This window comes from Artibeus jamaicensis, unplaced genomic scaffold (assembly GCF_021234435.1).
Source record: "Artibeus jamaicensis isolate MK-2021 breed Jamaican fruit bat unplaced genomic scaffold, CSHL_Jam_final contig_373, whole genome shotgun sequence".
In the NCBI taxonomy this organism is placed as follows: Eukaryota; Metazoa; Chordata; class Mammalia; order Chiroptera; family Phyllostomidae; genus Artibeus; species Artibeus jamaicensis.
In genome coordinates, this window is record NW_026521807.1 from 4611390 (window position 1) to 4631268 (window position 19879).

General features: G+C 44.5%; 1 protein-coding gene across 1 annotated transcript; it reads right to left on the reverse strand.

The window, feature by feature from the left end:
* Window positions 1–1843: 1843 nt before the first annotated feature.
* Window positions 1844–14526, reverse strand: ANKRD34B (ankyrin repeat domain 34B). The gene is made up of 3 exons (XM_037159312.2): window positions 14441–14526; window positions 13374–13509; window positions 1844–4088 (listed from the first exon to the last, which is right to left on the reverse strand). Exon 3 carries the CDS (start codon window positions 4063–4065, stop codon window positions 2533–2535), a length of 1533 nt encoding a protein of 510 aa, XP_037015207.2. The 5' UTR covers window positions 4066–4088; window positions 13374–13509; window positions 14441–14526; the 3' UTR covers window positions 1844–2532.
* Between the last annotated feature and the right edge of the window lie 5353 nt (window positions 14527–19879).

A 19879-nucleotide genomic window follows, 5' to 3' on the forward strand; every position in this document is an offset into this window, starting at 1 on the left:
GCCACTGACCCAAATGGTATAGGCCGGAAGCCAGGTGTAGCTACATTTCTCAGTGATTAGTTGATTACTGATTTATACCAACTTGGAAAGAAAAGTGAAAACCCCATCTGCCTGCCCCTGAACTCACTCACCTCCCATTCCAACTTTAGAAAGGGTGCTCCTTTTGTATTTTAAGTTTCTTAAAGGACCCTCTCATGTAATTGCTATTAATGCTTTACTACATACTTTAAAATAATAATTTAAAATAATTAAATTACCCCCACAGTCCCACTGTCAGAGTAAACAGCCAGGGCTTGAAAGGTGCTCACCCAGCCTCCTGTCTGATGAGAAGGTTCTTTCGTTTCTATACTCTGTGCCCTGGAGGGACCAGCCTGGCTAAACCTGATGGCTGTGCTGTTCTGGGTGTGGTTGGTGCTGTCCATCCTCATCAAGACTGGTCATTGCCCCTTTTATATCCTTTCCTTGGTGTGAAAGAATGTAGCAAGAGTTCAAAAATGTAACTGAAACATTGGCTGTGAGAGTCTGTTGCTACTCTGTGAATTAAGAGCTAAAAACAAAACAAAAACAAACCTCTGGACCTGCGTACGTATCTGATTCCCATTGCAAACATCTGTGACTGACCACGGGGAGGCCAGTGAAATATATTTTCTACTTAACACAACCAACCGGCTCAAACAACCTCAGCCCCTAGTGTCCTTAGGATTAATATATGACTACAAACTCTCCTTCCAATAAAATGTTCATCCTATTAAATTGACTTTTTTCATGTTGGCATGAGAATAGCAACAAGTTATTCTTAGTTTTTCTATTTACTCAAAGTAACATATGTGGCACAATTTCTCTTGCGAGTATGTTGAAATATTTATCATTAGTATTTGCGATAAATAAAAACCAGTGATAAAACGGAAATTTTAAATCTTTATTGATACCATTTTATGAACGAATCTATTAACATATTCTTCCAACCTGTATCCTTACAACTTAAAGCCAAGCACTTTTCTCATTATTAGAACTTGCAAAAAGGGTTTAATCCTATAAACATCAGGTGCAATTCTAAGTTCTGAATCAAAAGATACTTCTAGCATAGTTAATATTCATGTTCTTCAAAACATTAAATGGAACACCTCCAGTTTTTTTTCAAATAAAAGCCACAAGAAACTAAATAATTACTATCTACATTACAACTTGCTTATACCCAATCACTAAGAAAAGCATCACCTCAATTGCTGAGACCTCCACTTACTGACAGAGGCAAAGAAGCCAAGTTGTATAGGACATCACACACACTCAGGTTTTGTACAGTTTGGTTTATTCTTCATTGTAAACTGCTAGATTGAAATAAGGATTCTTTGCATAAACACCATATTCTGAAATTGTATAACTAAGTCATTTTATAATACTTTATAATAGTAGCATGGTATTCTTTTATTTTGTTAAAATTTATTCAAAGGTCCTAAAAGACTACATGATTGGATTGTCACACTAAGGAAATTATCCTTATATATCCACATTATAGGAATGTCTAATAATTATGTATCAGAAATAAAAAAATGTTGCTTAATATTGGCTGAATATTTAGTACATTTTATAATTAAGTTTCTACTGGCTTTCTTAGTTTTAGCTAACCTAAGCTAATTTAATAATCAGTTTTTCTTTTCTAAAATGAAGCAGGCATTTAGTTTCTAGTTGTGAGTGAATCTCAAACTTTTGGTTGTTTTTAGAAAAACAAGAATGATGTAAGTAAAGAAGAATGCTTTTTAACTTCAAATGTCTTTCTACTGGGGACCTGTGGATAGGCTTCAAAAAGAGTAACAGGAACTAAAGGATATGGAGAAAGAAGAACTCTGTAAGATAACATTTTCATTTAAATGTTTAAAAAAACAAAACAGCGAAAACAGCACACACTGGGCACAGAGCATCACTAGCATGTATAACTCTAACCTGCCGCTGAACATGAATTAAGCTGACAAAAGGAATATTAGCTACTCCAGTCTACTATAACGGTTGACAATTACAATTTTAATTATATTTTCATCTACCTGCAGTCAACATTTTAAAAGAATTAGTTCATTCTTTCTTTGTAGCTTAAACTTATAGATCATAGAACACTTTATAGCCATTAGTGGATTTTTAAAATGCTTTTGGCACGATGGAAAACTACAGTCTTATTCACTGACTTGAAATGTTAAAAACAATTGACTTGAAGATATTGTTTCCTACTAAAATATTTGGCAAATCTGAAAAACAATTAGTTCTCTCCAACACATGTGACCTTCTTTCTTTGTTAATTTTTATTTAAATTAAAAACTTGGACTTGGAGGTTTTGAGAAAAACAGCTTTAATTTTGAGAGAATCTCCTTACCAGAAGCTACTAGTGTACAGTGTCCACTATGAATTCCAGTACATGTTGATCCCCTAACCATTATCGGTTAGCCAATTACAAGATTTAAAAAAATGAACATTTGAGATGCCTTTTCTAGTTCTGTTTCTTTGATGTCGATATTTGAACAAAATGTGTTTTCTAGCTATATCTTAAAAATGTACTAACTGCTTAATTTGTTCTGTTTGCAATGACTGTCTCCTTAACAACATTCTTTTACTTTTAGGGAAAACAGGAGCCGTTGGCATGAGCACTTTTTGACCACAAGAAAGAAGGCTGGAAATCTTGTTAACATTGATATCTGAGATGGGAGGGTGAGGATTCACATTTAAGGGTGGCAGAAATCCCGGTCTGGTCTGGGCAGTATTGAGATCCAAATGGAAAGCCCCTGAGCCACGCCTTTCGAAAACTGCATGATTTCTCCTGCTCAGAGGGCCTGGGGGGACATTCTCCGGCAATTCTTTGGAACCTGACAACAGGGATGGAGATGGTGAGAGGATCTTTTTCTTTGCTGTAAGACCTTTGCCATCCTCTGAAGTTGTAGGGATCAGACCAGCTGAGAGCTGGGAGTCGGAGCTGTAGTGATTTGCCCCCGAGTTTCTTTTCTGAACTATACTTTTTAAGGTGGAAGCAAATATTGTCTGGTTAGAGTCTGGGTCCTGGTCAATGGGGATTTCAACACATTGCTGACTTCCTTCTGAAGAAAATGATTGATAATTTATTTCTTCATATGATGTCTTCCTTGAGCTGGCCTGATCAAAGGCTCTTAGCAAATATGCTGTGTCTTTTATGTCAATACTTTGATGCCTAGTAATGAATCGCTTGGAAAGTGCCAGCCCATTGGTTTTGTAGGATAATTCTTCCTCTGGAGTAATATCCTGGAGCTCCTCTTGCAAAGAGGCTACTCTCTTCTGGTGCATTAACAAGGGCGGGGGTTTGACCCAGGGTGGAGCCTGGGGCGGCCTGGGCCCATTCAGGGCCACAGCAGGCTTCCTCCCAGGGGAGCCTGGGTCCCAAGTATCATCACGGCTTCCTGAAGGCTCCAGATCTTTAAAGCCAAAAAGTGGCGTTTCAGTTTCAGAAGAATGTGAAAGTGGCGACGAGGCTGTTTTTATGTCTATTCCTGAAGGAGTGGCACAGGTGGGTGGGGAATGATACCCATCTGTATCGGAAGGAGGCATATTTAAGTATTGTTGGGTGGTGTGCCTGCCAGAGGGCGATTTCGCTGTGGTAATGATAATGACCTCTTTTCCCTTCGCCTTGCAAGCACTAAGTAGAACTTTCAGGGTTTCTCTATCCTCCGAATTGAGAGCATAGACGAGGGCCGAGTAGCTAGAATGGTCTTGCAAGCTGAGGTCGGCCCCACTCTGCAGGAGCAAGGAAACAACTTCAGGACCAGCTTTTTCTAAGCAAGCATGCATCAAGGCAGTTTTCCCAGATTTGTCCTGTATGTTGGGATCCGCATTGTTTTCTAACAGGTATTTAACCATTTTGGCTTTACTGACGCTCTGATGATCAACATGTTTCGTCTTACAGGCTATCATTAGAGGTGTTTCCCCACGGTCATTGCTTTCATTGATGTAGGCACCACCTTCTAGCAAGAGTCTTGTGAGGCGAAGCCGGCTCTGGTGGACTGCTTTGATCAGGGAATTTCCATCACTTGAAATTTCTACACCTTCCTCCATCTTCAGAAGTCAGAAATCAATACCTGTTTATCAAAGAAGATGAAGACCAAGAGATTAGCCAGAATCAACATCCTGATTTACATTCATGCTGTTACTGGCAGTTTCTGAAATATGTATAGAGAAAGAGGACATAGATGAGATGGTTATTAATAAATACAGGGCAAAATAGTGAATTGAAAAATTAAAAAAAAATTGTAGTGGTAACAAGCTTTCGGGAATTATAAACTAAAATTTACTTTCAGAATCGTCACTGAGTATTTATGCTATAACACCAAGCTTGTACTTCCCTAAATGCCACAGTAATTCAACAGTAATCTACTTACTTTACAGTTGTGAAAAATGGTTTTTAAATGATACTAAAATGTAAATTGAAGCAGAAAGCTTCAAGATCCTGTGTCATTTCAACTGAGTCAATTAAAGTACAGCATATTTATGGCAGCGTACCATAAAAATGTCCTAGTTTTAAATGACTGCTTAAACGTGCTCTTCAGTTAAATAATGCAACTATTTCTAGATTTTAAATTTGAGGGGCATTTCAGTACTTCTTTTTTAAAATGGATTTCTTTTTTATTGTTTATTCTACTCCAGTTGTCCCAGTTCCTTTCAATGTTTCTTTCAAAGGATGAAAAATGACTTGGACTCTGAGATGTTGAAACAACTGACACTATGTCTGGAATTCACACTGAGACAGAAACAGTGAGAATGTGACTCACTGTTTCTCTTGAATCCATTATTAAAATCATACGCTGACTATATGACGGGGCTAGCAACACGCTGCTGAGTTTAGTTTTAACAGCAGTACACCAGCTCTGAAAAAGGAGTTTTCTGGGCTGGAAACCTGAGTGAAGACAGGGAGACTTTATAAACAGGTTACTTTTTTATCAGGCAAACTAAAAATATTTGTTTACTTACTTGTTTATTTAGATAATTTAGATTCAAACTCCTTCAACAGACAATTCTATCAGTTGATAAGAATTGTATCTTTATCTAGAGCTGAGGAAATGTGTGTCTTTTAACAGTCTTTAGAACTGGGGAGAAAAACCAAATGGAGTTCATATGATATTTCAATCTATTTCATTAAATTAGGTAGTTTCTTAAATTGAGAAGTATTTTTTATTCTACTAATTTATAGTTTTAAAATTAAGAATATGGCACATGAAATTCTACTGGATAATAGAATCAATAAAAAAATATAAGGGCCTCTTAACAGCAGAAGAGATGAAGGGAGCAGAAAGAAAATGAAGATGAAGGAGAAAGACGTGACACGGAAATCAATTCACTTGTTAAACAGCTACAAACTCCTAATATGCGCTGGGCACTGCACTACAGAAGTGCAAGCCCTAGTCCTGAAGAGCTTACACAGTTGTTTGGAAGAGATCTTGTAGAAGCAGATGGTTATGAGTCAGAGTTGTGGGAACACCCAGGCTGGGATGGCCTGGGGACTCGAGGGGCTCCACAGAGCCCGATTATTTGAGATGCGTCGTGAGGACTGTGTTAAGAGTTTGGCAAGCAGACAAAGAAGTAAAAGAGAAGTAACGAATACTCCTTGTAAAAAAAAGACCTAGAGGCTTAAAGTAGCACAGTTATTTATCATAAATCAGGCTCTATTTACCCTCATATAACCGAACTTTAGGAAAATATTTTAGCAGGTGGTTATAGTTAGGGTAAATATGGCAGGACACACACATGTCTAATTTTGCCCCTTCCTGAAACTCTCTAAAACTAAAAGAATTTTTAAAAAAGACAAACTCACAAGGATAGCAGGAAAAGGAGAGAAGGTGAAGGAGAGGAGACATCTTTTTGGAAGCCAGAAGCAGAAGGGCTAGTGGTGACTGACTCAGCCAACCTGAAAAATTGCGCTCCAAGTCATGGGTGGTAGAGCTGTGAACTAGGCCCCTGCAACACTGCAGAATCCCTGAAAGAGGCAGCGCAGGAAGCTCTAGAACTGGGGTGGGAGGGTGGCGAGCACAGCTACAATAAGAAGAACTAGGTGAAAAGCTGTTGCAAGAGCAGTGAGATCCCTAGGTCCTTGCTACCCCAAGAGTGATCCCATCTTGGACCCGCACCAGCAGCATCACCCGAAGCTTGTTAGACGCTCCGCATCTCTGGCTCCACCCCACATCTGTGGGATCGGAGCTATAGTGTCCTGAGACCATTCAAGTTTGAGAAGTACTGTCTCAGGTTGTTCCTCCACTCCAAGCCACTGGGAGATAAGGAAACTGCCTCTCCCACCTGAGGAGATGTCCGGAGGTTTATTGTCATCAGAAATGGTGAAACAGAGGCTCTGCGGACAGGGAGACACTGACTATGGTGGAGGACAAGAAAACAGGGAAATAAGTCTGCTTTCTCACAACTGAATGAAGGGACTTCTACCCCAACGAGGCTCCAAGAAAACTGGCAACCATACACTTATCCTTCAGGCAAAAACTGCTATACTCTTGTCTCAAGAATCCGACCTGATGAAGAGAAGATGCCTAAGAGCACTGACCATGGGTTCTCCCCAACACGCCACCCAAGTCATCCTACAGTGAAGCTTAAAGGCGGCAAGTCTCCCCGATGGGCTTGAGACTTCTCATTGGCTTTTAACCCAAGCCTTTTAATCCTGAGCAAGTCAACACAAAAAACAAACCAAAAAGCCTCTTACATTAAAAACACGTAACAAATAGAAAGAAAAGGCAACCTGGGGGAAAAAGATATTAGGGAAATGAAAATTGCCAAAGCTCATTATCTTCAAAGGGAGATGTTGCAACCAAGAGACAAGATTCCATGAAAAAAAAAAAGACTACTCAGAGACTATAAAAAGAACTGGCAAAAGGTAAAAAAAACATGATACAAACTACAAGACTAAATAGAAAGGCTGGATGATAACGTTGATAAAATCTCCAGCACAGTTCAGCAAAAGGAACAGAAGGGGGAAAAAACAAGAGAATTCGAGGACTAGACCAGGACATCCAACATCCAACTAACAGAAGTTCCAGCAAGAGGAACTAGTGGGCCTGGGAGAGCAGGAGAGGAAATGGTCCACGAGGTCAGGAAAATTTTCTAGGTCTGAGGGGCAGGAGTCACCAAATGGAACAGGCCCAGTTAGAACGTAGCACACTGACTGGAAACAGACCCCGAGTGTGACACACGGTTACGCACAGCAAGAACAGCAAAAATGGAAAAGGTTCCATAAACTTGAGGGTGGGAGGTGGGGAGTGGTGAAAGACAATGGAGGACTGCTTTTTAAAATCTGAAGGAACAATGATTCCCAGCTTAGAATTCTGTCTCTAGCCAAACCATCAGTCAGGAGTTAGAATCTACTGATGGATGTAATCTACCAAGATGAAATAGTAGAACGAGAAAGAAGAAATGGGATACCAGAGACTAGAGATTATTAGAGAGGAGAGACACTGAAAATCCCAGGAGGCTGGTGAGAGTAGCCGTCAGGGTGACGGATATGCAGACGTCACCTCTGAGAGCACACTGCCACCATCTTGTTAACTGAGGACCACATGCCCACGTGAGCCTGCCCTCAGCTCTGTAATTTACTTGCTGTGTCTCGACCACATCTCTGCTCTCTCTTTGGTGCCTCACTTTCTGGGGCAGCCCAAGGAACTCATCTCAGCCCTGCTCAATGGTTCTGCTTTGACCCGTTCTGAGACCTGGGGATAAGTCATGGTGAGCTTCGGAGGAGAAAGAGGAAGCACCCACTCCCTTTGGATAACCAGCGCTGCACTAAAGCTCTGCCAGCAGCCCTGCAAGGGCGAGCCTCAGGTTTCCCAGGACTTGCTTTTGACCTTGCCCAGAATGGGTTGCAAATCCTCAGGTATGCTGAGGTGAACTAACATCCAGGGACTCTTCACCTTATCTTTTCCTGAGACCTTTCATCATAAATGGGGTGGAGCAAAAGTAGGTTTACAGTTGTTCCAATGGAAAAAGAATACAATCATTAATAAGTAGTAATACAAGAACTGTGTTTTGCGTACACACCGCTGTAGACCTACTTTTGCCCCACCCTGAATTAGCGACCTTGACCTTCCTTTATTCATCCTATTTTGTGCTCGCTACTCAGTTTTTCAAAAATAAACAACGTATTTACCTAAAAATCATACATAATCATACATGGGACGCTAAAGAGAAAAAAAGCAAAGGGAATTATTAACATGAAAATTATGAGAACGTCATCTCTTGGGGGCAGGTGTCGTAGAAAGAACAATACAATTTGGGAGGGAGACACCAGGGGCTTTTAAGGTTCAGGTAATTCTCTGTTTCTCAACTGGGTGGCATGGATGTAGGTGTCTATTTTATTATAATTTTTTAAACAATACATATTTCATATACTCTTGTATGATACTGCTCATCTATTTATTATAAAGGGGAACATGTATACAGAAAAGAGCATAGCGTTTCTGTAGGATATGTTTCATAATTCAATTTTATAAAGGGTCCTATTAGGTCTTCAATTTTACAACTTAGTTCAGCTTTTGTGGTTTTATCAATAGTATTTATGCCTAGGCTTTCAAGGAGCTTCAGCTGCTAAGCTCCTGAAAAGCAGGATTCAAAAGAATATCATTACTCATTTCCACATTAGTGTCATTCCTGATGCTGAGTAAAAGTACCTCATACACACATACATAAATACGAATTTATTCACATACAGGAAAGTGAATGCCGTGATCTTGTGTTGTGTAAAAACTGTTCCAGGGGTTGACATTACCTGCAACTCAGGGACTTAGGGATTTTAGGGTTGGCTGGTGGATCCCAACTCAGAAGACTGTTCTGAAAAGAGCATCTGAAAAGAGCTCCGTGAGACAGTGATTCAGAAGAAAACTTCTTTTAGCATTTTTCATATACAAATGTGTTTAGTAAAGCAACGGGGATTTAGAGAAATAAGCTGGAACATAACATCAAATATAGAAACCACTTAGTAACTGCATTCAACAAGAGGACAGTATCAATAATGCAGAAACGCCTTTGACTAAAAGTAGCATTTTAGAAACATATTCAAATGAGATTAAGTTCTCAAATACCACATTTCAATATTATACTCTCACTTAATTTTTAATATTTGGGCTAATCTTGTTTTAAAATTTTTTTTTTGCTTACATCACATTCTAGTCTATAATTCTTCCCCCCTCCCCCATCTCTTCCTTCCATAAAGTCTTACAAGAAACTTTGGGAAAGACTTTCAAACCTTTACACCTATTCTCATGGAAAGCCTTTCTCCGCCACTCAACCTGACTACTTTCTGTTATAACTTTCCTCGGGTTTGGCATCAGGAGGTTCTGGGTGATGAAGGGGGGCTGGCAATGTGCAGCCTGCTGGGGTCCCTGCCTGAGGGGAGCAGACCATACCAGTCCTGTGGATGGGGGGCTGCTGTGGGCTCCCGGGCCTCAGAGAAGCTGGGCCGTGGCTCCAGGCAACTAGTGACTCTCTGCCCCCACCCCCAAGAACTGGAGGTTAGTCCGGCAAAAGCAACTGCTTGAGGACCACTCTTTGTTCATGATAAAGCCCCGTGGACTGCTCGCTTTTTAAACTGTTTGCATTCAGTATAGCAGTTCTGAATTCTTTGGTCTTTAATTTTTTAATTGAATTTATTGATGTGACATTGGTTAATAAAATTATATAGGGTTCAAGTCCGCACTTCTACAATACATTATCTGTATATTGTACCGTGTGGTCATCACCCAAGTCAAGATTCCTTCTATCACCATTTATCTCCCCTTTTCTCTCCTCTACCTCCCCATACCCACCTTTCCCTCTGGTAATCACCATGCTGTTATCTGTGAGGTTTATTTTTTTGTTTTGTTTTTGCTTAATCCCCCCACTGAAATTCTTTAAACATTAAATTTCTTAGAGAAAAAAGTTATCAGATACTTTACTCTCCACCTGTGTACATGGCTGGTTTCCTAGTGTCTCATTTATAATCAGTACCTTTTTGGAATAGTCCCCTGGACTTATTTTTGCCCTCATCCTCTTTCACTTGGTTCTTTTGCCTCAGCCATTTGCACAGCAAAAACGCTGGCAATGAACTTTGACCTGTTTGCTCTGCCTCAAGGTAAGTCCTACCTGTGATGAGACCACTTCCCTCACCTACGGTATCTTAGTTCGGAAATGTCTTTGCCTCCGGCCTCCTCCTGTGAAACCCTCATGGAGCACCCGGCACTGACACCGTCTTCACAGTCGGTCAGACCCTTTGGTATCATTGAGCTTATAAATGATCCCCAAGTTGAGTTACCACTTCCAAATAGATATCAGTTCAGCTAGAGAAAGTTTGGGGGTCAGACAGATCAGATTTTTATCCCAACTTCCCTACTTATTAGCCGAATGCCCCGATCAAGTCTCTCAGCCTCTGAAGTCTTGGATTCCTCCTCTGTGGCAGGACGATCACGTGACATTTATGCCCTGGTCAGTGGTGATGAAATCAGACAAGTCACAAAGTCTTCCTTCTGCCTTCTTGCTCACTGCACTTGCTTTAAAAAAAATTTTGTCTCAGAATTTAGCCTTCTTTTATTTTATCATGTCCCTAATCCAAAGCCTATTTAACAGATAAAATATTTTAAATGTTTTTTCTGATCTGCAAATGATGTTTTGTAAACATGAAAGGTGCCTACTAAGTGAAATATGGAACAAAGATATCCTTTAGGTACATTTTCCTTATAATTTCCAAGTGCAATAATTTCAACATTATTATAAGGTATCCATTATTAAGCAGCTGAACAAATCGCTTTTTATTTTAAAATTAAAATATCTTTAACATCACTTGCAATTCATCGTGACGTATTTACCATATTCATTTGGTTCCTCTCTCTACTCCCAAGATGCCACTAAACATACCATTTAGTTATTTAAAAAGTGAAAAAGACATATATTCTGAAGAACAAAGAAAACTAGAGGAGAGGTATCAGAGGGGCAATTTCAAACAAGCTCTGGAGACGGAGCGGGGATGGTGGTGTCGCCCACTGCCTTCACGGGGCGGAGGCTGCAACAGAAGTCGCCAGGGAGATGAGCAGGTGCCAGCTGACCCACAGGGCCCATGAAGTTTAGGATGAAGAGGTCCTCGGCGCCACAGCAGATGGCCACGAGGCACAGGGCAGAGAGTGCCAGGATGGCTCAGTCTGTGGACAGAACAACTAGACCCCCAGGTATTTTACCCGACCCCACGTAGCAGATAGCCACTCTTTTAGGCAAGAAAACAAAGATTTATTCTCTGAACAGATCCATCAAAAATGCTCCAGACCTAGTGGCAGCAGGCTGAGAACAGGGGCAGAAAGTGAGAGTCTACAGGCTGAGCAGTGCCCCCAGCCCCTCCAGCTTCCTGCCCTGCTACCAGGATGCTGGAAGCCAGGAAAAAAGTGAAAAGCACTGGATCTTAGAATTATGAGCCCTATTAAAAATATATGTAGATAAATGAAACAACTCAAACCATAACTATATTCGCCCCTCCAGACGCCCACTCTGAATGGAAATAGAAAGTTATCTGAAAATATTACTCAAAATTTCATATGCCGGTTATGTCTTTTCCCTCCCTGGATGTGTTTTCTGTCAGCCAGCTCTCAGTTCCTATGCAGGAAGTCAACACTGTCCAGAGTCACATAAACACCAGTGATTTGTTGCACACATCTCTCCCATTTGCAGTCTAGTTTTTTTCATTTCTTGTTAAGACATCCCCTACAATGTTGGTTCAGTTAATCACATTTCGCTGGTCATGAATCTGTAAAAGTGTCTGGTGTGTGTCCTATGGGTGGATGCAGCCTGTAAGCACTGCTGGCAGTGGAAGGCACTCTGCCCACAGACCAGGCCCCCAGTCTACACAGATGAGGAGGCTGCGGAAGGAAAGGTGGAAGAACTCTCCCAAGTCCCTCCTCTTACTCGCCTGTTCCCCAGGGCTTATTTAGAAGCTCCTGTGTCTTATCTTATGTGTCCTTGCTTCTCGGATGGCCAGCTTCCAACACTGAGGGTTCCACTGTAAGTACCCGATTCGTGTGGTACCTAACTCCATGGTGCGACATGGGCTGAAGCGCTTTAAAAGCCATCTTGGAAATGACAGGCCTGGCCATTCCCACGGCGTTTTCTCCCCATGCCACCTCTGGTTTCCCTTTCATTCTGAGAGAAATGTAACTCTCCTTTGAGCCTCTTCCTCCACCTCCAAAAAGGATCCCTGCTCCCTCCGAATCTCGGCTGTCTGGCCATGGTGGGGGAGGGTATCAAGAGGGTAGAAATTAATGAATGTGTTTCAGGCTCCACATTCAGCCCCTCCTGTGCATTCCACTGCCTGTTTTGTGCTGCCCAGGAAAGGCCAAGGCTTGCTCAGAGGCGGCGGGCCGTGTGCACCAGAGATCGATCGGGGCTTTGTCCTCTTCCCAGGTTACCAACCATTCTGAAGCCACTCCTCTGAACTCGTTACCCCGTCCCTGAAGTGGGGATAAAATCTACTTTACAGCTGACGATTGTGAGGATTTAAAAAAGTCCTAAGAGCTTGCCTCTTAAGGATTCAATAAATGTCAATTTCTAAACACCCATCACTAAGTGAGAATCCTCTGGGCTGGTGGAGTCTGACAATGAGAGGCCCGGGTCCCTATACCAACAGGCTCTCACCTTCTGTGGACATAAACTTCATATGAAGAGTCTGTTAAAAATAAGATTCCAGGCTCTACTTCCAGACATTCAATACAAAGTGCTTCCTATGCACACTTGGAGAAAACCTGTGGCAAACTCTTCAATCCTCAATCAATACTCACTTCTTACTCGCTGTTAACCCCTGACTCAGGATTGCCCCAGGCTGTCTCTGTCATCATCTCCTGGTGGTTGGATGCTCCGCGGCAGGAGTGTAGGGCAGAGATGGCTGCCACAGCTAGAGAGGCGTACAGGTAGCCGGCAGGCCCAGAGAAGAGTTAGACGGACCAGGGGCTGGAGGTGTGCTGCCTTGCCCTTTCCAGGCAGAGATGAAAAAAGCCAGAGCCCCAGGATGCAGAGGCCAGCTGTACTCGGAACGAGGCAAGTCTGCCTGCCACCAGCAAAATAGGTGTCCTCCCCAGGCAAGGCAACCGGCAGTGCCAGAACAAAAATGCATCGGAGACTGTCCCAGGAAATGTAGGGACTTGCCAGGAAAAGTGCTCTTCCCCTGGCACCGGCTCGTTAAGAAATACTTAGAAATTGCTCAAGGGAGGGAATAACGGATAAGGTTTGCCATATTCCCACACATACCCGAAATGGGCTGGTGTCTTCTAGTAACTTCGCTGTCCCTCAAGCCTGTAGGGAAGCCACATCTCCGCCTCCTTCATAGACCCCCATCCCAAAACATACACATACACGCAGAACTATACCTCCAACTCTCGGGGACCCAAGGTGATTCTCCAAGCGGCTGAGGGTTTCGCAGCGTCTCCACAGTCCCCGCCGGCCCCGGGAACCAAGCTCGTTTCCTCCGTTTTTCCGGAGCGCGGAGGGAGCCAGCCCGAGGTGCTGTAGGAGAAGGGCAAAGGAAGGTGACTGGGGTGACAGCGCCGGGGCACGGATGGGGGCGGGGTGCGCGTTTCGTCGCCTCGTCTCTGAGCTAAGCAGGCAGGCTGAGGTGATCGCCATCCACAAAAAGGGGTTCAGCCCAGAGCATCTGCGGTTTGGTCCCCACGGCGCCCTCCGGGAGGAAGCGGCCCTCCCTTAGGAAACGGCACGCTCTAGGGGAGCAGCCATTGCCCCCATCCTGTGGCGGGCGCACCTATGGACCCCGGCTGTCTGATAAGGAGTTCCAGGGTTTTGGTACCAAAGCTGTGCGCTCCAGAGAGGCGCCGAGTCCCACCTACCCGCCCCTGTGGGGCTCCCAGTTCGAGTCAGAGGCTGCAAACGGCTCCGCAGCCCCCCAGCCGGCCCTCCGCACTCAGCCCGCACCTCTCACCGCACGGCCGCCCGAGGCACCTGCGGAGACGCGCCTAAGTCAGACCCTCCAACACGCGCGCTCCTGCAGATGAGCGCGCGCCGCTCCTACTGTGGCGGCGACCCTCGCCCGCAAGGCCCCTGTCCGCTTCCTTCCAGACTTCCCGCGGCCGCGGGCGGCCTCAACCATTCCGCAGCGCGGCGAGGTGGAGGAGGTGAAACCCGCATCTTGGCGGAGTCCAAACCGGAGCCGCCGCAAAGCCCAGGATGGCGGGGCTGAGTCTCTGGACAGGCCCCTGGAGCTCGCGGGTCCTCGATTGGCGCCTGGTCTCACTCGCCGCTCGAGGCACTGCAGTGTCAGGGTGCGCGGGTGGTGCGGGCTCCCAGGGCCTGAACGCACCGGGCGCGGTGCAGAGGCCGCGGGGACCAGGTGCTGCCCCCTCGTTGCCCCCTTCCCGGCGGCCGGTACAGTAAAGCAAAGTTTCCCCAAGTGCAGCCTGCAGAGACAGCGCCGCACACTGACCTGGGACGCGCTGTCGAGACTGTGGCGGCGCCTTCCACCTCCCAAGCACCGCTAGGACCCTCCGCGCCAGTGGCCCCAAGGCTCCGTCCCGGCTGGACTGTCGTCTTCGGAGGCTCTTCTGTGGCGCGAGTCGCTGATTCTGGTAGGTGCCACCGAGTCCCCGCCCCCATTCGTCTGAGAGGCTGGCGGCGGGCTCGGAGCCGCGAAGCGTCGGAACGGGGGCCTGGAGGCGCGCACCTCGCCAGACACCTCGCCGGCGGCGCAGCGCTTCCATAGGGAGCCACGCTCCCGGCTGCGCCGCAGGTGGGGGCCGCGGGGCCAAAACTAGCTTGGGCCACTGGGGCCGAAGTCTGGCCTCCCAAGGTCGACCTCTGTCCCCAGAAGTACCCCTCTCCTCACCCAAGCCAGTCCCCGCGCTTTGGCCTATAGAACTTTGTCCAAAGCGGAGACCGCAGGGTCTTCACCACTGCAAGGAGATGGCCACCCCTACACCCTGGCCCCTGATTCCCGGTGTTCTTCTGTGCGTCCCTCCTCCCGGTTCATATCCACCGGGCTGATCCCTGCGTCTGTCGCCACCGCTCCCTCTTACCACTTCTTGTACCCCTTTAGGTAAAGCCAAAAGCCTCGCTTCAGGTTGGGGTGTTGGTGAGAGCAAACGTTCTTGTTTTTATGAGTTTGTTATAACTTCCTTAAAGCATTAATGTAACACTTTAACAAAATTTCACAAAGTACATTCTATGTTAAACTTCACTGAGGGACAAAAAAGAGAAGAAATCAAATAGAAGCAACACTTTTAAAATTCCATGTATCAGGGATAGGCTGGTGGGGAAAAGACCATGACCAATTTTCGTTGTCCAGAAAATGTCAGTCAAAATTAGCTTGTAGTTTGGAGTTCTCAAAAGGGGAAAGCAGCCTTGTCTCTGGGTAGGCTTCCTTTATTTAGGAAAACAACTCTCTGAAATAGGCCCTTGGGTGAGTATATGTAAAGTAAGTTCACAGGACATTTTAACCCCGAGTGGAACTCTGGAGAACTAGAATCCTGGATGTGTGTCCTGTGCGCACGCACACTTACTGGGGAGATTGGAGGTTCCTGAGGAGGGACTGGGCAAATCTGCCTGAAGGTACAGGTGTCCTTCCCCCAGTAAAACAAACAAAAAGAATGCTATTAATGTACAGTACACATTAAATGATGCACATTTCACAAGATCAATGATTTCGCACAACCGAGACATCATTAAGATCAAGAGACAGAATAGTACCAGCTTCCCAGAAGACTCCCTCATATCCCTCCTTTCGGGGTAGGGGGCAGAGGAGTGGCTTCGACCAGCATGGATTACTTTCACCTGCATCTGCACTGCGTAGCAGTTGGATCATACAGAATTCCTCTGTTGCCTGGCTTTCGCTAGGCATGTTTAAGAGCTGCATACTGTCTGTGATCATATTCGGTTCACTCTTGTTGCTGCATAGTATTCCACTGTGTGAATGTTCCTCAATTTTATTACTGATAGACATTTACTAATCCTCAGGTTTGGGACATTACAAATAATGTTGTTAGGGGCATTATAGTAGATGCCGTTGATGAACATATGTACACACTTCAGTTGGGTACATACACCAAGGAGTTGACTTGTGAGTCGTGAAATAGGTATATGTTCAGCTGCTGTAGATACTGCCACTTTTTCAAAGTAGATGATCTAATTGTCATTCCTATTTTATTAGTGTTCTATTGCTGATTGTAACAAATTACCACAAACTCTGTGGCTTAAAACAGTGTAAGTTTATGCTCATAGTTCTGAAGGTCAGATGTCTATGTTGGGTTTTACATGACTAAAATGTAAGTGTTGACAAGGCCAAGTATCTTCTGGAGTCTCTTGGGGCTCATCCGTTTCCTGGCCTTTTCTCCTTCCCAGAGGCTGCCTGCATTTGTTGGCTCCTGGCCTCTTACTCTATCTTCAAATCTCAGTTTCTCTCTCAACTGTGCTTCTGTTGTCTCGTGTCTTTTTCTCCCTCTGACCCTCCTGGGTCACTCTTCCAGTACCCTTTGCGATTATACGGGGTCCCTCAGATAATCCAGAATAATCTCCCATCTCAAGATTCTTAGTTTAATCACAGCTGCAAAGTTTCTTTTACTACGTAAGATACCGTACTCCTAGATACCTGGGATTAGGTCATAACCTCTTTGCAGGGTGGGGGAGGATGCCTGTTTAGCCACCTATACCTGTTAGCAGGGTGTTGGGACACCCTGGGTGGCTGGAGACAGGCCAGACTGAAAAAAATAAAAAAAAAAAAAGACCATGCAGTTCTGAGATACAATTCACCTGGAGGATGGGGGCTGGTAGGCAGGAAGGGGGAGACTGGTGCCTCTGCTAATCACCTCTGGCCCCCACCATCCTGGCTCCACAACGCATCTGGGGCCAGGGGCTTTCATTTAGAGGACAAAGTGGGGAAGGGGCCTGGGGGTCGAGTTGCAGGGTTGGGGGTGGCACTCTGCTGCAGGTATATGGTCACACCACAGCACTCTCTCCTTCTTGCCTTGACTATCCATGGCCTTGATCTTCTCATCAATACGGGAAAATATTCAGTTTCAGCTCTTGAGATGCAAATACATTTTCAAGGCCCTTTTCATTTTAAAAAAAGATTTAAATACAGTGACTATTATCTTTTGGAGGAGAGGTTCTCATTAGGACTGGAAAAGCTGTAGGAAAACCTTAAACACTAAGCTTCTTGTCGCACTGAGCAAAACAGGTGATTTGCTTCTCATATTCGTAGTTTTTCTTGTCTGTTTCCTTTCTACTCATTCTCATGTCTCCTCCTTTCTCCATGTCGTCCTGGTGGGGGGAAGCCGCCGGCTGAGCCTGCCCCCAACATTTTCCAAACCTTCACTTCTTAGTGGGAATGGGTTGCTCTCTCCAAACTCCCAGCAGTTTTCTGATTCATCTTTGAGAGAAGCTTGCTTTCTTGTTCTGGGAAGAAAAAAAATACTTCTTATATGCTAGAAAGATTGGAAGTGAGGACAAACACCTCCTTATAAGAGCACATGCTTAAAATCCATGAGTTTTGAAATCCATGGGTGTGCCCAGTCTTTCCCACACCCCCGCTGTCCACAGATAGGTACCCTATGTTACACCCTTCCTGATGGGAGGAAAGAAACGTTGCCATAAAAAGAAGAGCTTCAAAATAGCCTTTGAACATTACTGGATAACAACGGAATATGTTTTATTCCCAACGCTTGGTCCTTAGGCTCAGCCATCTGTTTCCTGAGGTGGGAGCTGAGCCTCTGTTCTGTATTTGAGCAGGTGAACATGTCTTGTGGCCTTTTGGGTTTGAAGACTGCGTCCCTCCGAGTCGAGAGGCCTGTTTTGTTAGCCCCTCTGCATACTCGCTTCTGGTACGTTGTGAAAAGGTCGAGGTCTTCCAAAATTCAGAAAATGTCTGTGATTCTTTTTCAGGACTTTTTAAAATTTTTATTTTTATTATTTTTATTTGGGTGAATGGCTTAGCAAATATAACTCCAGGGGCCAGCAATGAAATGGGGCTACCCAGTTTCAGGAGTGCTTCCTGAGAACCCAAGTGGGTAGATTCAAAATCCTCTGGAATCCAGAAATCAAAGACCACGAGGATGTAGATAGCTGTGCCTTTTGACAAGGAAGGCTGACTTCACTGAGAGTAGAGTTGGTGGTGGGGCCTGATGCAGAGAGAGTGAACGTTAGGTTCTGAGAAGAGGACCCGGGGCCTCATGAAAGAGGCCAGCAGGGCTACCCCTGAAGAGGGATGACTGACATGTGAACTCTGGGGAAGTCAGGACCAGGATCTCGATTTAAATATCAGTGAAGGTGGCTTTGGGCCCAACTCTAGTGTGTTAACCAAATGGGAATATATATGTATTTCCACCCCCAGCACATACTAAAAAGTCTAGGGTGGGTGCAGCTGGGCTCTTCTGTCTTCCTGTTCAGACGTCTTCAGTTTGCATCTCATGATCTCGGAGTGCGTCAAAGGGCAAACAATATATGCCAGCAGTATCTTTCCCCCTTTTTTTTCCGGTAAAACAATAGTTTTCCTTGGTACCTGACCCACTGATTTCCACTTATATTCACTGGCCTGAACAGGGTCACAGGGCTACCTCTACCTGTACGGGAAAGAAGGATGTTTTTACTGAGTTCACTGAACTTAAAATATAATCAGAGTTCTGCAGGTAAAAAGGGGAACTTAGCATAGGTTTTGTGCTGTGATCCTGGACAGACTGGGCCCTGGACCACCATTGCCTTCCTCAGAGGGTTATTATGAAGATTAAGTGAGTTAATTTATATGAAGCACACGGAACACAGCACTATAAAAGTGTTGTTAAATACATTAATAAAGGGGAGCGTAGTCACTGGGCGGGCAGTTAGCAGGTCCTATCAATAAGCGTGGCTATTCTGTGTAGTAATCCTATTCTCTTCTGCAGTAACAGTCTGTTGAACATTACATCCTGATAGTAGCTGGACTCAGGGCATTACTGGAAAGGCTGCTGCTCTCGCTTGGCAAGAGCACTTGACTGCTACCTGGAAAAGCATTATAAGGTGATCTGTAGAGAGCGAGCCAGGGGCTAAGCTCCTTAATGTGATGAGGCACAACCGCAAGAGTGGTAGCAGAGCTGTAGCTGGGTTATAGCAACGTTTCCTGGCTTCCCTTGCAGCTAATTCGACTTCGTCACAATGCTTTTGCCAACAGAGAGTGAGCAGAAGTGAAGTTTGCATAAAGGAAACCCCCTGGCCTTTTTCCTTTTGCTCCTTTCCCATTCCATGGCAGGAATGAGAATGGCTGGAGCTCCTTTGTGAAGATGGTACGGCTCCCAGGAAGCCTGGATCCCTGAAAGACTGCATGGTGCAGAGGGAGCCATGGACATGGAACTCTACTGTGGGCTGTTCTGTGAGAAAGAAAGACATTTTTACTTTGTTTGAGCCATTGCATCATGGGCCATAGTCATTCCAGCCTTTTACCTCAACTAATATAATTACTTTCAAAATTTAAAATAGTATCTTTTAAAATTAAAACACATTTGCTTATAGTATGCATAAATATTTCTGGAAGGATATTTAGGAATTTATAATAACATAGCTGTAGAGTGATGGGAGGAAATTTTGTTTTGTTTTTACTTAATATCTATTTGTAATGGTTGAAATTTTGAGCTACATATGCATACTTATTCAAAAATTTAAAACAATTTTTAATTAGAAATGTTAATATAGCGTCATTGTAGTTTGTGGAAATTCATCACTGGTTGCTACTCGGCTTGCACTTGAGCCCCTTTTCCACTAACCCCATGAGCAGGGGAAAGAGGAAGGTGATGGGTAAAGCCAGCAGAAAAAGCGGTGGCGGGTAAAATCCGGAACGGCAGACAGAGCCTCAGTGCTCTGCCCGACCCTCCGGCCAAGCCAGCTCACCGGGTGCCAGCAGTGG